A 17583-nucleotide genomic window follows, 5' to 3' on the forward strand; every position below is an offset into this window, starting at 1 on the left:
CTGGAGGAGGTGGAGGGCGTGGGTGGTGTCACGGACGTAGGTGGGGAGTTCTTGGACTAATGGGGACAGGACCGTGTCGAGGTAGGAGGAGATGAGTTCGGTGGGGCAGGAGCAGGCTGAGACGATGGGTCGTCCGGGGCAGTCAGGTTTGTGGATTTTGGGCAGGAGGTAGAAGCGGGCGGTGCGGGGTTGTGGTACTATGAGGTTGGAGGCGGTGGATGGGAGGTCCCCTGAGGTGATGAGGTTATGGACGGTCTGGGAGATGATGGTTTGGTGGTGGGGGGTGGGGTCATGGTCAAGGGGGCAGTAGGAGGAGGTATCTGCGAGCTGGCGTTTGGCCTCAGCGGTGTAGAGGTCGGTGCGCCAAACTACTACTGCGCCTCCCTTGTCAGCTGGTTTGATGGTGAGGTTGGGGTTGGAACGGAGGGAGTGGAGGGCTGTGCGTTCCGAGGGTGAGAGGTTGGAGTGGGTGGGAGGGGTGTGGGAGTTCAGGTAGCGGTTAATATCGCGGCGGCAGTTTGCAATAAAGAGGTCGAGGGCAGGTAGGAGGCCAGCACGGGGTGTCCAGGTGGACGGGGTGTGTTGGAGGTGGGAGAAGGGGTCGTCAGAGGGTGGGTGAGGGTCTTGATTGAAATCCATGGACTCTCAAGCGGGGATCCATGAAGTTCTATATAAAAGCCTGGTTACCCCCAAAAATCCAGGAATGAATATGACCTAATATTTCAGGAAATCAGGGAAGTGCAAACCTAATTTTGTGGAATTGTGTATGTTTAATTTCACAAAGAGAAATTAGTTGTAGATAAGCATATAAATAAAATCTAATGTACTGGCACTATTTGGTTAGCAAAAATTAAGGAAAAGTGCATGCAAAATTGCCGATTGATAACTGCATCAAAAGTTACCCTGGAGTATCTTAGGAAAGGACAAATAAATGAACCATCATTAAAAGCAGCTAAAATTAATTGACTTCACATGGGATTATTCTGACCAAAACTTGCGCGGCACAGTGGTTAACCCTGCTGCTCACAGCACCAGGGACCTGCGTTTGATTCCCACCTTGGGTGACTATGTATCTGGTGCTTGCACATTCTCCTTGTGTCTGTGTGGGTTTCCTCCAGGTGCTCCGGTTTCCTTCCACAGTCCAAAGGTGTGCAGGTCTGGTGAATGGGCCATGCTAAATTGCCGATAGTATAAGATGCATTAAGTCAGGGGTAAATATAGGGTAAGGGAATAGGTCTGGGTGGTTTATGCTTTGGAGGGTTGGTGTGGACTTGTTGGGCCAAAGGGCCTGTTACCATAGTGTAGGGAATCTAATCTAATTTGGCATTAAGAGATGGATGGAATGTTAAATGGTAATGTAAGCCACAAAAACATCATTCCAACTGTCAGAACTAATGTGAAAATATCCACAGCGAAAGTGGCTTATACAAAATGCTCCACCTCAAACATCAGTCAATTAAAAAAGGTTTCAGGCTTGTTTTATTTCATCAGATATTATTTACAGAATCAAACATCTTAGAAAATGACATTTAAAATAAGATACTTGCTAAAATATATAAAAACATTTTGCAGTGCACACACATATTCATCAAATATTTCACTTTAGGAATTTCTTTTGGTAAAAGTATTAAGTACACTGAAAGTAGCACCAAGATAAAACAAGATAGCAGATTTTCTTCAGAAGCTTTCACAGTTTAAAGATGTACCCAAGTGGCCCAAAAAGAGAAAATCAGTTCATAAAAAGCACAGCACAAATTCCATGTCAAGTAAAATGATTGTTATTTTCTTGCCCTAGAAAAATTAACACTTCTTTCATAAGCACAAGAAAATTAAACAATGATACAAGAAAGATAAAGTCAACCTTTCTTCACTTTGAGTCTATTTTCATCATTTGAGTAAATATATATTTTCCTGAAACTCTGTTCCAATAATGATAGTTGATGAAATTAAGGTGATAGTGTCTGTTAAATTACACATGAAGCTCTTTAGAATTTAAATTTGCCATTATTAGTTTTCACATAACAACCTATGCTTGGTAAAAACCAAAAATAAAGTCACTGATTTTAAATGTTAACACCACCTCATTTCACAGATGCTGCCAAACCACATGTGTATTTTCAATATGTTATTTTTATTTTGGATTTCCAGCACCCACAGTATTTTGCTTTCCCGGTTATGGTACATAATCTTACATCATATATACTACAATCATCTATATGATGCAATTTTAACAAATTACAATAAGCTAAAATTATGAACCTATATGGGTTGAAATACTGAGTATTGTTACTAAAACATCCAATGTTTGACATTGGGGAGATATGACAGTTAACGTGGCATTTACTAGTGGGGAAATTCTAGCTTTAAAGTTTTGTAACCATCTAATCAGAATAAAGGTAACAAATCACACCCATAATGGGTTTATTCACATTATCTTGATGGCCTCACCATTCCAATTCTCAAACTCTGCTGTCTTTGCAAGCAATCTTTTTCAGGAAGAAATTCTTGATCCTAACAACTCTAGAGAAAACTCATTTCTGTCACGCTACAATATAAAAACTCTCAGGAGGAGTAATTCTTTCTCTATCAATTTTACCAAAATGCACACTCAAGAACTTTTATTAGGTCATCCTAAAACTTTTATGTTCTGAAGAGAACAATCCTAACTTGTCCATTTTTTCATCATAACTGAAGTTCTTCGTCTTTGGCCTATAAACGTTTCCTGAATCCTGATGCCCATAATTGTCCACAGAATTCCAAATAAGAATGCATCAGCGATTTATAAATCTTTTCCCTTGGCTTTCATATTTTATTCTTGTAGCCATAAATCCAAATAATCCATTTGCTTTATTAGCCACCTTAACTTTTATCTTCCTCACCTTTATGATTTACAAAGTACATATATCTGAGTGGCAATGGCGTAGTGATATTATCACTGGACTGTTAATTTAACATTCTGGGGACCTGGGTTTGAATCCAGTCACTGAACTCAATTAAAGAAAGAGAATCTGGAATTGAGTCTAATGGTGACCATGAGTCCATTGTCAAATGTTGGGAAAAAGCATCTGGTTCACTAATGTCATTTAGGAAAGGAAACTGCCATCCTTACCTGGTCTGGCCTACATGTGACTCCAAACCTACTGCAACATGGTTGACTCTTAACTGCCCTCAGGGCAATTAGGGACAAGCAATGGATGCTGGCCTAGCAATGCCCTCATCCTGTGGATGAATTTTAAAAAATGCACGCAGAAATCTGAGCTCACCTACATGTGACAAATTGCTGAATTGATAGAAATTTAGCTAGAAAAATGGCTAAGAAAAGAAAAAAAATAACGGACAGGGTTATAAAATAATTACATTGGAGCTATGTAGAAAGCAGTATGCCAAAGACCAGTGCTGCAGCCACTGTAATTCACATTTTATATTAATACATTGGCATTAAAATATCAAAACTAACAGATTGTATCAAACTGGTATTACTTTCTTTCTCCATATATAATCCAAGATATCAGAAGATTTATGAATGGACAGTTAAGTGGCAAATGAACATTAACAATGATAAATACAAGATGCAAGCTGGTAAAAGTAGAATTAACTACCACACCTTGAAGTGCATGGGGTTGAACAATGAAGGAATCTAGGGGTGTTGATGAATGAATTCTTAAAAGCAAGATGGGTAAAGTAAGAGGAAAAGATTACTCTAGCACTTCTGGTTTCAGCTGTTTTGAATTTTAATTTAGATATGCTAAAACGTGTATAGAACCCAAGTAAGGCCCTTGTTGAAGTACAATGCAGAATTCTGATCTCCATATGACTAGAGTGCCAGAGAAAGTGCAAAAGCGAATGATAAGGTTGGCACCAGAATGCAATGGCAGCACTGGAGAAAAATTGAACAGGTTAGGGCTTTAGAACACACTGAGGTGATTTGGCAGACATCTTTAAAATTTCGACTGGATTAGACAAGGTAGACTGGAGGGAATATTTCTATTTGTGGGAGAATCCAAAGCTAAGGCATAATTACAAAACTGTAACTGTAATAAGACGACATTTCTTTACTCAATAGTTAGAAAGTGAAACTTGGTCCTACAAGTAATTATGGGAAATAGCTTTTAAAAGGAAACTGAGATGAGGATGAATGTCATGAGTGTGGTGAATCTGTGGAATCATTACCATAGAAGGCTGTAGTGGCCAAAACATAGAGTGCCTTTAAGGCAGAGATGGATGGATTCTTCATTACTAAGGGGTATCAGGGCTACAGGGAGAAGGCAAAAGAATGGGCTGGAAAACGTATCAGCCATGACCGAATAGCACAGAAGACCCGGTGAGCTTAATGGCCTATATCTGCTACTACATTTTATGGCCTTATTAGGCTTGATTCCCGGGATGGCAGGATTGATGTATGGAGAGAGACTGAATCAATTAGGACTAGATTTATTGGAGTTTAGAAGAATGAGGGACCATCTCATGAAAACCAATGAAATACTAACAGGTCTGGACAGGATAAACACAGCAAGGATCTTCCCAACGATCAGAGTCCAAAACCAAAGGTCATAATCTAGGGACCATTTCGGACTGAGATGAGAAGTTTCTTTATCTAGAATGGTAAGCCTATAGATTTATCAGACACAAAGCGGCTGAGGCCAAAATGTTGAATGTTTTCAAAGGGTTAGAAGTGGTTCTTGAGTCCAAAGGGAAAGGGGAGAAAGCAGGAACAAGGAACAGTGACAAAAAGATCAGCCATGATTATATTAAGTTGCAGCACTAACTTTGAGGACCAAATGGCTTTCCTGCTCTTATCTCCATATATAAAAGTACTGAGGATATCAACAACTTGTTAGGAAGTAATAAAATGATTTCATATATCCCATATTTTCAGAAACCACTTAAACAAGTGTCCCTATTGACACAAGCAGGTTCATCATTAATTAATTGATCTGTAAGATACCATTCATTTTGGATTTACAGACCAATAGGATGGTTGGTTGGTCACAAATACAAAGGACCTACAGTCATGAGTATGCCACTAAACTCAATAACAGTAACACGGGTCAGAATAACCCAATTTTCATGTGTGTTTAAATACAATGACAACTGACTTAAATCATCCTGGGATTGGGGAGAAGGGGTAAGTATCATCTGATTATCTTCAGTGACTTTGGTGTTAAGGAATAGATTCATATTGCTTTGCACAACCCACATCTTGATCGTGATCATGCTTTAGCATTCAATCAAAACTTAAACAGACAAGGCACTTGAGAGAACGTGAACTGTATCCTTACAGGGGTTTCAATATCCTCAAGAGGAGAGATGATCAAGAGGAATGAGGATAAGATCTCTCAGAAGACCTCTTAAAAGAAAAATATTGATGGCATGAAGGATGTTCGTGCTAGTGAAATTTGTAGGAGAAAAAGATTGATTAAATATTAATGGGAGTTGAATTTGGGAAGCTTAACCAGTTAAGCTCGTCATCAAACACTCTTGCATTCTGAATGTTCATAATCAATGAAAGAGTGTGCAAGTGGAATATCCAGTTTTCTGGGAACATTAAACTGAATAAGAAATCAAAATGATCTGTAGAAAATGACAATTCAGAAAAGCATTCAGAATTTTACAAAAGCAAGCAATTAAACAAATGCATGACAAACTGCATTTAAACCAAAGCAGGTGACTAGCAGATTTTTGATATTTGACCAAAATATTTGGATATATTAAACACTGACATTTTTCAGATTAGGTGTCAGATCATTTGTTGCGTTCGATAGACAAATTTATTATGGCTTCTATATAAAGCACAAATGAAAGTGTGTGTATTGTGAGTAGCTTTCAGGATCTGAAACCACAATGAAGATGCTCCAAGTCTAAATAAATAAGAACATTTATGAGCCCCATTTGCTTTTATCTGGGATGGGCGCGGCATTTAGGCAAGAGTAGAGGAAACTAAGTGCAATTGTAGGAATGGAGGATTTAATCTCCCAAAATTATATCAAATAAATCACTAACAGGAAGATATCACATGGAAGCTGGAGATCTCCAGGAGAGCAGTCAGAGAGAAAGTAAATTTTATATACACAATTAAGAATTATAATAAGAAATAACTAAAGTCTTAACTAAAAGTGCAGAATTGGCTTCACATTGTGGAAGGAGGCAAGCTACTTGGGTCATCGGGATAGACCTAAACAACTGTACTCTGGATAGTTTTGTTTGGTGTACAATACAGCTGGCCCTTTTTAAAAAAGGATTTATTCTCTGTCATAAAAGTGTACAGTAGCTCACAAAAATGAAGCATATAGAATATATGAGTGCATAAATATATCACAGTAAATATACTTGCCAAAGAGGGAGTGCAAAGGTTCAGACTGATTCCTGGGTGGCAGGTTAGTTGATTGAGGAGAGATTGAGTTAACTAGGTCCATATTCGATGGAGTTCAGAAGAATATGATGGGAAATGTATAAAATTGTCAGGGCTGCACAAGCTGAATACAGTAATGTTTGCCCTTTTTTTTGGATGGTGGGATATAGAACAAGGGGTCACAACCTCAGGATATGGGATAGACCATTTAAAACTGAGAAGAGGAGAAATGTGATTACCCAGAAACTGCTGAACCTGTGGAATTCTCCATCACATCAAGCTATTGAGGCTAAGTCACTGAATATATTTAAGAAAGAAGTAGGTAGATTTCTAGATATTTGACACAAGGAGGGGTATGGGGAGATGGCAGAATCGCATTGAGATAGTCAGCTATGATCATATTAAATGGCAGATACAATGGGCTGATTCTGCTCCTTTATCTTATCAGAAATTAGATCAAGAAACCCATAATTTAATTTCACAAAGATACAGGATTATAGAAAGTTGTGAACAGAAAAAAAGATAATGCAACAAGTTTTTTTTCATTTTACAACCCAAAAAAATGCACTATAGTTAAGATAATGCTGTACAACAATTTAGGATTTCAAAACATAATTACATTTGACAGGGCAGCAAATAAGCAAGATGCACATGGCTGTAAAAATAGAAATTATACTAGACACATGCTGCACTCCAAGTAATCACATTCAAAATAGTAACACATTAGCACAGGGCACTTCTATCCAGACTTAGTAATCTGGAAGCAAAAACACAAGTTTTATTTTCCCTGAGTTAAATGTCACTGAGGAAGAGTGCTTGGAAAAATACGCTGTAAGGTGTATTTGGATCACGATACTATAATTGTCAGTTTCTCAGGTCCATGACCAAATAATTACTGACAACTTGCAACAGAATGGTTCAGGTACCAAAGTCTACACTTATTATATGAATGGACACCTCCATTCCCAAAAAGGTTTAGACTTGACCATCACTTAAATGTTTGAGGTAGTTTTTACTCCTGTTTCAATAGCTGTTTCCACTAAAGCACAATTTAAACGGTTTAAAATTTTCAAAGTTCACCAAATCATACTAAGGATACAAAAAAATTACAACGCAATATACATCAAAAGTGAATAAAGTATAAAGTGAGTACAATAACTGAAGTGCCTTGGTTTTCAAAAGCATGGACAATGAAAATATGTCATGCTCCATTTCTCTTCCAAAAACGTCATATAAACCCTTACTGCATTGTGACCTTCAAATGTGCTGTGCTTGGTGCAAATAAACTTCAAACAGAGAAGCTCTTAAAAAAAAAGATGAATACTTAGACAATTAATGCTTTTGTTGTAAAGTACATCGAGATCTAGTAGCAACCCAAGAGGAATGTTAAATTGTAGATTTAACAGATTCTTACAAAACAACAAAATAAGAGTAAGAATTTTTTCTCTAAAAATGTATTAGTGCAACCTCTGATATCTACAACATTGTTCACACAGCTTCAGGTTTTGGCTACAAAGCAGCAAATACAAATGTTATTGCTACATACATTCAACCTGAATCAATAGGCTGAATATTAAGGCACTAATGTGATGCTGAGTGAGATAAGAAAGCCTTCTTAAAATTCTCAATTTATAAGATGTGCCAAGTCTTGGTAGAAACTGATGCATTGTTTTATTTCAGTCATCCATTGTTACGGTCTAATCCTGCATCAACTTGAGTTTCCTATATGAAAAAATTGAAAAAATTAACTTTCAATATATCTGCACATAAACCTTCCTATGCTATTTAACATTTCAAGCCTAACAAAGGGAATTTTATTCTTTAAACAGGGTTGACATTAACATGGTTAATCAAGAACCTCAATGGGAAATAAGGATTTTTAAATAATAAATTGTACCATGATTTCACCATACTCAGCAACTCAGTACAAATAATTATCTATTTGCTTAATTTGACTAGAAAACCAAAAAGATGTGACGAAACACAAAGAATTAGATTTTCTCTGACAACAAATTACTTCCTTTAAAAAAAGTTTTCAAATGCTTGATTTGTTAACTCGCTTAGTGATATTGTTTAATGAACCTGACAATTGATTTATTTTGTTATACACTCTCAATTAGTTTCCAATTAAACTACAGACAGGGTGTATGTTTGTCACCTTAATGGATATCAGCCATTAAACACTATCATTGTTAAGCTGGTCTAAGCATAAGGTTCGACGTTTCGGGCACATGCCCTTCTTCAGGCATGTGCCCGAAACGTCGAATCTTCTGTTCCCTAGATGCTGCCTGACCTGCTGTGCTGTTCCAGCAATAAAGTTTCAGCTTTGACCTCCAGCGTCTGCAGACCTCACTTTCTCCTCTAAGCATAAGGACCTGATAGGTACCTATTTATAAAGTTGAGAATCACGTATCTGTTTTCAAAGTCTTCACAAATTATTCTGCCTGCTGCCTTTAAGGACTTATGTAGAATCCAACTCTGTTTTTATACCAATTAAAATACTTGTACTACTTAAACGTTAATTTCTGGGCCCCAGTATAAGGAAAAGCTAATAGGAATAAAGGCTGAAAAGGCACCTGGACGTGATGGTCTGCTTCCCGTGGTCTTAATATAGGTTGCTACATTTTTTGCAATCTTCCAGAATTCCCTAAAATCTGGAAAGGTTCCAACGGGCTGGCAAACTGAAAATGTAACACCATTTCCAAAGATGTGTAGGTCAGGTGAATTGGTCATGCTAAATTGTCCATAGTTGTTAGCAGCATTAGTCAGAACAGCGGGAGGGTTACTCTTGAGGGTCGGTGTGGACTTGTTGGACCGAAGAGCCTGTTTCCATACTGTAGGGAATCTAATTTAATCTATTCTATCACAGAAAGCTGGGACAGAAAACATGGAACTATAGGCCAGTTAATTTAACATCTAACACTGGGAAAATGGTGGAATCCAATATTTAAGGAACTAGTAGCAGAACACTGAGAAATACATCAAACCATAATGACTCTGCCTAGTTATATGAAAAGGAAACCAGATTTGACAAATTTCTTTTTAGGATGTAACAAGCAGGGTGAATAAAGGAAAATTGGTAGGTTATGCCTTTGGATATCCAAAAGGCATTTGATAAGGTGCCACTTAAAAGCTTACTGCTCAAGGATAGAACCCATGGGGGATAATGAGAGCATAAACTGAGGATTGGCTAATACACAAAAATATTCAGATTCACTGGACTCATTCCTAGTTGAGCCTTTATTCATTGGAGTTTAGAAGAATGAGAGATGCTGAGCTGAAAATGTGTTGCTGGAAAAGCGCAGGTCAGGCAGCATCCAAGGAGCAGGAGAATCGACGTTTCGGGCATGAGCCCTCCTTCAGGAATGCACGAAACGTCGATTCTCCTGCTCCTTGGATGCTGCCCGACCTGCTGCGCTTTTCCAGCAACACATTTTCAGCTCTGATCTCCAGCATCTGCAGTCCTCACTTTCTCCTTAAAGAATGAGAGATGACCTTATTGAAGCACAAAATCTTGAGGGGACGTTTGGATGTCTGCACAATGTTTGCTCATGTGAGGGACACTAAAACTAGGACACAGTTTAAGAAAAGAAGTCTTACTTTTAAAGTCAGAGATAAGAAGCTCTTTTCAGGCTCACAAACCATAAGCAGTGGCGTGCAACAGGGATTAGTCCTGGAACTTCAACTATATACAATCTAAATTTATAACTTGAATAAAGCAACCAAGTATATTGCAGCCAAAGTTTGCTAACAATGTAAAGATAGTAAGGAAAACAGGCTGTGGGGCAGAGTCACAATGCTAGTTGCTCCTTATTCACATCACTCCCTACGATGGGTTCACATTAAAACTCCGGAGGTAAAAAAGGTTAATTTAAACTCTTATTTGATTTTGTGCTTACATTGATACTAGTATACATAGTTCTCATATAAAGTATGTTTCAGTAGCGCGATTTGGTTATAATGTTGTTGAAGAATTAGGGAACGGTATTCGAGAATGCCTCTATTCGCAATAGTGAGCTTCCAACGTTTCGCATGCTTCGTTCTGCACATGCCGATGTCAGCTGCCATTAGCGCATGAGAGAGGTACAGTACTATACATTGAGTAGCTTCATCTCAAAAAGCAAGCTAAATGAATGTTCACTGCTCTCCCCCCCGAGACAAGAATATTTTTTCATAAGCCCTGGCTGACTACATTACACTTATACATACCATTTGCCTCTAATTTGTTCTTGAACCTTTATATCACAATCTATTCCTTGATTATCTTTGTTTTGCAAAAAATGGAGGGGCAGTGACAAGAATGTTAGCAAGTGTCCTGGTGATAAAATTGTGGCTGGTGAATGCAAAAGAAAGGCTATAATACTGAAAGAGAAGCTAAGTGTTATAAGCGTGTTTTGAGCATAAGGAGAACATGCGATATAGCTTGCTTAACAGGAATGCACCATTTGAGGCAACGCTGAAAAGATTAAAACAAGCTGCATTGCTGGAACAAATCTGAGTGCCAGCAAATTTGAGAGATCACGACCAAAGGAACTTGGAGATGGAGAGGTTTTTAAGTGCCTGGATAGAAAATCAAACAAAAAAGCGATCTGGGACAACCCTTCTTATCATAAAAGAGAAAGCCTTACCCTTTTATGAAGAAGTAAAGAAAAACACTCAAAAATCGTGCAGATACGCCTGCCTTTAGTGCTAGCAGTGGTGGTTTGCTGGTTTTAAGAACTGTGATGCATCCCATATGTAAAGTTAATTGGTCAACCTGCCTGTGCAGACAAGGTGCATGCGCTGGCATTTCCTCCCATAGTTTAAAACAAAACTGTTGAAGGTGGCTTCACCTTAGATCAATCTTCAGTTTGGATGAGGCAGGTTGATACTGGAAGTGAATGCCAGCAAGAACCTACATTTCTAACAATGAAGCACATCCTCCAGGCTTCAAGGTGGCAAAGGATCATATGACTGTGCTGCTGGGTGCCAATGTCAGTCGAGAATTGAAGCTTAAGCCTGTGGTGGCGTACCAATCTGCGAGTCTCGAAGGGATACCTTAAGTCTACTCTAGGCGTCTACTTCAGGTCAAGTAAAAAAGGTTGGATGATGAGGCAAATTTTTTCTGACCATACTGTTGATGTTTTAGAAGATGGTTTTAGACAGTATTGCAGGCAAAAAAAAAAATTGGATTTCAAGGCTCTCCTCACCCTGGATAATGTGCCAAGCCATCCTGCCACTACTGGTGAGCTTTCTGAAAACATCAAAGTGCTATTTCTATCTCCAAACACAACCTCCAAACATTGGACCAGGGTGCAATATCAGCTTTTAAAGTTTATTATTTAAGGTGCACATTCAAGAGGCTGATTGCAGCTGATGGGGATAATATGGTTAGTGTTCTTCAATTTTGGACGAGCTTTAACATTAAGGATACAACTGACATTATTGTGGAGGCTTGGAGTGAAGCCAGTAAAGACCGCCAGCATGCAGTTTGGAGGCAGCTTCTCCTGGATTTTTTTTTTCCCAAGATTTTAAAAGGATGTGAACGGTCAGAGGAGCTCCCAAAAATCAAAGAGCAAAGCATTGCCCTTTCAAATCAAGTTGGCTTTGAAGAAGTGGAAAGGGAGGATATTGGAGAGCTGCTTGAGTACCACTGTGAAGACTGTTGCTGACAGGGGTAGAGTGGAAGCTGGAGATGAAAAAGATGAAATCCAGGATGCAGCACCACAAGAGCTTTCCACTTCTCTTTTGTCTTATATCCGGAGGGAAATTGAGAGGCAGTTGCAGCTCTTCGAGGATAATGATTACAAAGCAGAACACTGCAGAGTAGCAGTTCATTCAATAAAATATCATTTGGCATCCTATGAACATAGGGGAGGCGATGGCCTAGTAGTATTATCACTCGACTATTAATCCAGAAACCCAGAATAATGTTTCTGGGGGCCTGAGTTCAAATCCTGCCACGGTAGATGTTGAAATTTGAATTCAATTAAAAAAAATCTGGAATTGAAGGTCAACTGATGACCATGAAACCATTGTCATTGTTGGAAAAACCCATCTGGTTCACTTCTGGCCTTCAGGGAAAGACATCTGCCATCCTTACCTGGTCTGGCCTACTTGCGACTCCAGAGCTACAGCAATATTGTTGACTCTCAACAGCCCACTGAAATGGCCTAGCAAGCCACTCAGCTGTATCAAATCACTAAAAAGTCACAAAGAAATGAAACCAGACAGGGTACCTGGCATCGACTTTGGAACTGGAAAAGACAATGGCACAAACAACCCTGTCAACCATGCAAAGTCCTCTTTACCAATATCTGGGTGTTAGTGCCGAAATTGGGAGAGTTGTCTCACAGACTCGTCAAGCAACAGCCTGACAGTCATTCTTACAGAATCATACCTTACAGATAATGCCCCAGGCACCACCAAATATGCCTGGATATGTCCTGAACCACTGGCAGGACAGACCCAGCAGAGGTGGCGACAGTGATATACAGTCAGGAGAGAGTTGCCCTAGAAGTCTTTGATATCGACTCTGGTCCCCATGAAGTCTCACAGCTTCAGGTTAAACATGGGCAAGAAAACTTCTTAATGGTTACCATGTACCGTGCTCCTTCAGCTAATGAATCAGTACTCCTCCATGTTGAGCAACACTTGGAGGAAGCACAGAGTGTGGCAAGGGTGCAAAATGTACTGTGTGTGGGGGATTTCAATGTCCACCACCAAGAGTGGCTTGGGAGCAGCATTACTATCTCCACCTGCCGCACTCTGTGCTTACTTCACCATTACTCTGTGCATTACTTCACCACCTGCCGCAGACCCAGTTTAGCAGTTAGGACCTGACCTCGAACTGGTCAGGTCAGGTCCTAACTGCTAAACTGGGTCTGCGGCAGGTGGTGAAGGAACCAAGAGGAAAAAACATACTTGACCTCATCCTTACTGATCTGCTGGCTGCAGAAGCATCTGTCCTTATGGAGACGAAGTCCCACCATCACATTTAGAATAACCTCTATGGTGTTGTATGGCACCTTCACGGTGCTAAATGGACAGACCTCGAACCAATGAAACAGCTCAAGACATACATGAGGTGCTGTGGGCCATCAAAAGCAGAAGTGTACTCCAGCACAATCTGTAACCTCATGGCCTGGCATATCCCCCATTCAACCATTACCATCAAGCCAGGGGATCAACCTTGGTTCAATGGAGAGTGCAGGAAGGCAAGCCATGAGCAACATCAGGCATACCTAAAAATGAGGTGTCAACCTAGTGAAGCTACCAAACAGGATGACTTGTGTGCCAAACGGCATAAACAGCAAGTGATAGAGCTAAGCTATAGCACAACCAACCGATCAGATCTAAGTTCGGTGGTCTTTCCACATCCAGTCGTGAATGGTAGAGGACAATTGAACAGCTCATGGGAGGAGGCAGCTCCACAAATATCCTCATCCACAAAGATGGAGGAGCCCAGCACATCAGTGCAAAAGATAAGGCTGATGCATTTGCAACAATCTTCAGTCAGAAATGCTGAGTGGATGATCCATCTCAGCATAAAGGAAGATGGTTGTGGAAGGTCAGTCATCTCCGCTCCAGGCCCTCTCCACAGGAGTCCCTTGGGGTAGTGTCCTAGGCCCAACAATCTTCAGCTGCTTCGTCAATGACCTTCCCTCTGTCATAAGGTTAGAAGTGGGGATGTTCACTGATGACTGCAGTGTTCAGCATCATTCACGATTCCTCAGATACTGAAGCAGTCTGTGCTCAAATGCAACAAGATCTGAACAATAGCCAGGCTTGGGCTGACAACTGGCAAGTAACATTTGTGCCACAAATGCCAGACAATGACCATCACCAGTAAGAGATACTCTCATCACCACCCCTTGATATTAAACAGTATTACCACCATTAAACCCCCACTGTCAACATCCTTGGGGGTTACTATTGACCAGAAACTCAACTGGACTCACCACAGAGTGGCTACAAGATCAGGTCAGAGGCTAGGGATACTATGGTGAGTAACAACTCCTGATACTCCAAAGTCTATCCAGCTTTTGGGTGATTTTTGAACGATCGTAAGTGATCTGCCCCGAATTGTCCCAATAATTTTGCTTTCCATATTCTCTACTACCTTCATTTAAAAAAAAACAAAAATAACAGGGGGTTGGAAAACTAAGCAGGTAGACAGAAGAGAGGGAATCAAGGGCAAAAAAGACAATGAGAATGGGAAATAAGAAGTGAGGGGCAGAGAATTCCAGGACAACAATCAAACAGGGCCACGGTTCAAAATAATGTGGCTCAGAATGTTAAAAAGATCAACTTTGGTGCATTTGCAATAAAGTGGATTAATAAGTTGCACAAATGAATAAAAACAGGTATGATATAGCTGGGTATATGCAGATGTAGCTGAGGGAGACCAGGGATGGAAACCGAATAATCAAGATGTTAATACTTTTTTTAGGAAGGACAACAGAGGGGTTGTGGTGGTAGGGTAGCATTGCTGGTGAAGAATGTCATTAAGGCAATAGTGAGAAAGCATATTAGCACTGGTGAAGTGGAATTTATATGGAGAGAAATTAGAAGCACCAAGGGGCAGAAAATGATAGAGATGCATATAGACCCCACAGTCGTGGTAATGTTGGGGTAGGCATGAAACAGGAACTTTGAAATATAAGCAAGAAATTAACAGCTGTAATGGGCGACTTTAATCTACATTTATACTGAGCAAATAAAATCAGTAACAATGTCTCAAGGAGGAATTTCTATAGTGCATATAGGATGACTTTCTGGATCGATATGTTGAGGAACTTACTAGACAACGGCTATCTTGGATTGGGTAGCGTGAAAGGAATAGTTGGTAATCTGAGAGAGGACCCTTGGGGAACAATGACCATAATAGGATAGAATTCTTCATTAAGATGGATTCTGATACTAGGTTTCTGAATCTAAATAAAGGAAACTACAATGGTTTGAGGTGCAAGCTGGCTATGATAAATTGGGAATGTCACTGAAAGGGGGGACCAGTGGCTAGGCAATGGCAAACATTTGAACAGTGCATGGAGGAACTGCAACAATTGTTCATTCCTATTTGGCATAAAATAGAAGGGAAAGGTGGCCCAACTACATCTAACAAGGGATATTAGAGACAGGATTAGACCCAAAGAAAATAGGAGATCTGAGGATTGGGAGCAGATCACATTTCAAAGGGATTGATTAAAATGGGGAAAATAGAGTAAAGAACAAGCTTCTGGGGAACATATAGAAGATTTTACAATCATTTTGTAAGTATGTGAAGAGAAAAATATTAGTTAAGATGGATGTAGGTCCCTTGGAGGCAGAGGAATATAATGGGGAAACAAAGATAAAGATGAATTGAATACATATATTGGTACGGTCTTCATAAAGCAGAGCATCACCGTGGCTCAGTGGTTAACACTGCTCATAGTGCCAGGGACTTGGGTTTGATTCTACCCTCGAGAAACTGTCTCTGTGAAGCTTGCACAATCTCCCAGGGTCTCTGTGGGTTTCCTCAGTGCTCCAGTTTCCTCCCACAGTCCAAAGATGTGCATGTTAGGTGGATCGGTCATGCTACGTTGCCGATGTGTCAAGGGATGTGCAAATTAGGTGCATTAGCCATGAGAAATGCAGGATTAGGGAATAGGGTTAGCAGATGTGGGTTTGGGTGGGATGCTCTTCGATGGGCTGAACAGCCTGCTTCTGCACTTTAGAGATTCTATGATTCTAAGACATAAAAAAATGTTGATGAATGCAGGGTCTAGGGACAGGGAGGAATCAATTTAGATCAGTATCAGTAGGAAAAATGTTGGGTAAATTGAATGAATTAAATCCCTAGGGCCCAATAATCTATATTCCAGAAAGCTTAAGGAAGTGGACTCCAAAATAGGGGATGCATGGTAGTCATCCTTCAAGATGCTATAGACTTTTTAAACAGTTCCTATGGATTGGCAGGTAAGCCCACTATTTCAGAAGTTTAAAAACACTATTCTAGAATTCTTAGACTGATTAGTCTGACAATGGTAGCAGGGTAGTGCTAGAATCCATTATAAAATATTTATGAGCAGGGCACATGGAAAACAGTAACAGGATTGAACAGGACATTAATTTATGGAAAGGGAAATCATGCTTGACCAATCTACTGCAAATTTTCAAGGATGTCAAGGGAGCGAGTGAATATGGTTTGCTTGGACTTTCAGAAATCTTTGATGAGGTCCCATACAAGAGATTAGCATATGAGAATCGTGATAATGTACTGACATGGATACAGAATTGGTTGGCAGACAGGTAATAAGAATAAATGGATTATTTTCTGAGTTGTAGTCAGTGAGTAGAGGATACCGCAGAGAACAGTGCTTGGCCCCCAGCTACTCACGATCTAGGTTAATGATTTAGATGAGGGAACTAAATGTAATACCTCTAGGTTTGCAGATGACACAAAACTAAGTGAAAGGGTAAACTGTGAGAAGGATGTAGAGATGCTTTAGTGCGATTGGGACAAGTTGGGTGAGTAAGTGCATTGGAGGTGAAGTATAACGTGAACAAATATTTATCCACACGGTAAGAAAAACAAGACAACAGATTATCCAATTAGCCATAAACTGAGAGGGAAATGTGCAATGAGACCCAGGTGTCCTTGTACATTAGTTGCTGAAAGTAAGCATGCAGATGCAGCAGGCAGAGAAGGCACATGGTATATTGGCCTTTGTAGCAAGGGGGATTTCAGTACAGGAGGATTGACTTGCTACAAAATTTCATAGGCCTTGGTGTGCCCACACAGTGCAGTTTTGGTCTCCTTCCCTGGGTAAGGATGTTCTAGCTACAGAGGGACTAATTCCTGAGATGACAGGACTGACTTAGAAGAGGACTAGATTGGTTCGATTGTTGGCAAAAAAAAAAAATCCCTTAATTTTGAAGTGTCAATTGCATCAAATATGCATTTCAAGACACCTTTTCCATGAAATTGAGAGTTGATTCAAAACCTCTCTTTTACATAAAAAAAAGTGTCTCAATGATTGAGTAGCTGGGAGCCAAGCACTTATCTCTGCAGCACTTCTCGTCACTGGGTGCAACTCAAAAAAGCCTCATGAACTGCAAATTATATTTTATGATCTTGTCTCAGTATAATTTTCTGTAGATAGAAACCACACCAATTAACCAAGTGTAACCATTTAAAATTTAACCATTTGAGACCAATGAAGTTACACAAATACATTATCATGCTGTAGAGGAATATTGACTGTAAATTC

At 39.7% G+C, this 17583-nt stretch overlaps 1 protein-coding gene across 8 annotated transcripts in view; it reads right to left on the reverse strand.

The window, feature by feature from the left end:
• Window positions 1-1461: 1461 nt before the first annotated feature.
• lcorl (ligand dependent nuclear receptor corepressor-like) overlaps window positions 1462-17583 on the reverse strand; it is a 119037-nt gene continuing 102915 nt past the window's right edge. For all 8 annotated transcript variants that reach the window (XM_043694096.2, XM_043694090.2, XM_043694105.2 and 5 more), the window contains one exon: window positions 1462-8071. In XM_043694096.2, coding sequence (XP_043550031.2) covers window positions 8058-8071 — 14 coding nt within the window. In that variant the 3' untranslated portion in view covers window positions 1462-8057. The remainder of the gene's footprint in view (window positions 8072-17583) is intronic.

The sequence above is a fragment of the Chiloscyllium plagiosum genome, unplaced genomic scaffold (assembly GCF_037043375.1).
Source record: "Chiloscyllium plagiosum isolate Xiang-an unplaced genomic scaffold, Cpla_swu_hap1 HiC_scaffold_1, whole genome shotgun sequence".
Lineage (NCBI taxonomy): Eukaryota > Metazoa > Chordata > Chondrichthyes > Orectolobiformes > Hemiscylliidae > Chiloscyllium > Chiloscyllium plagiosum.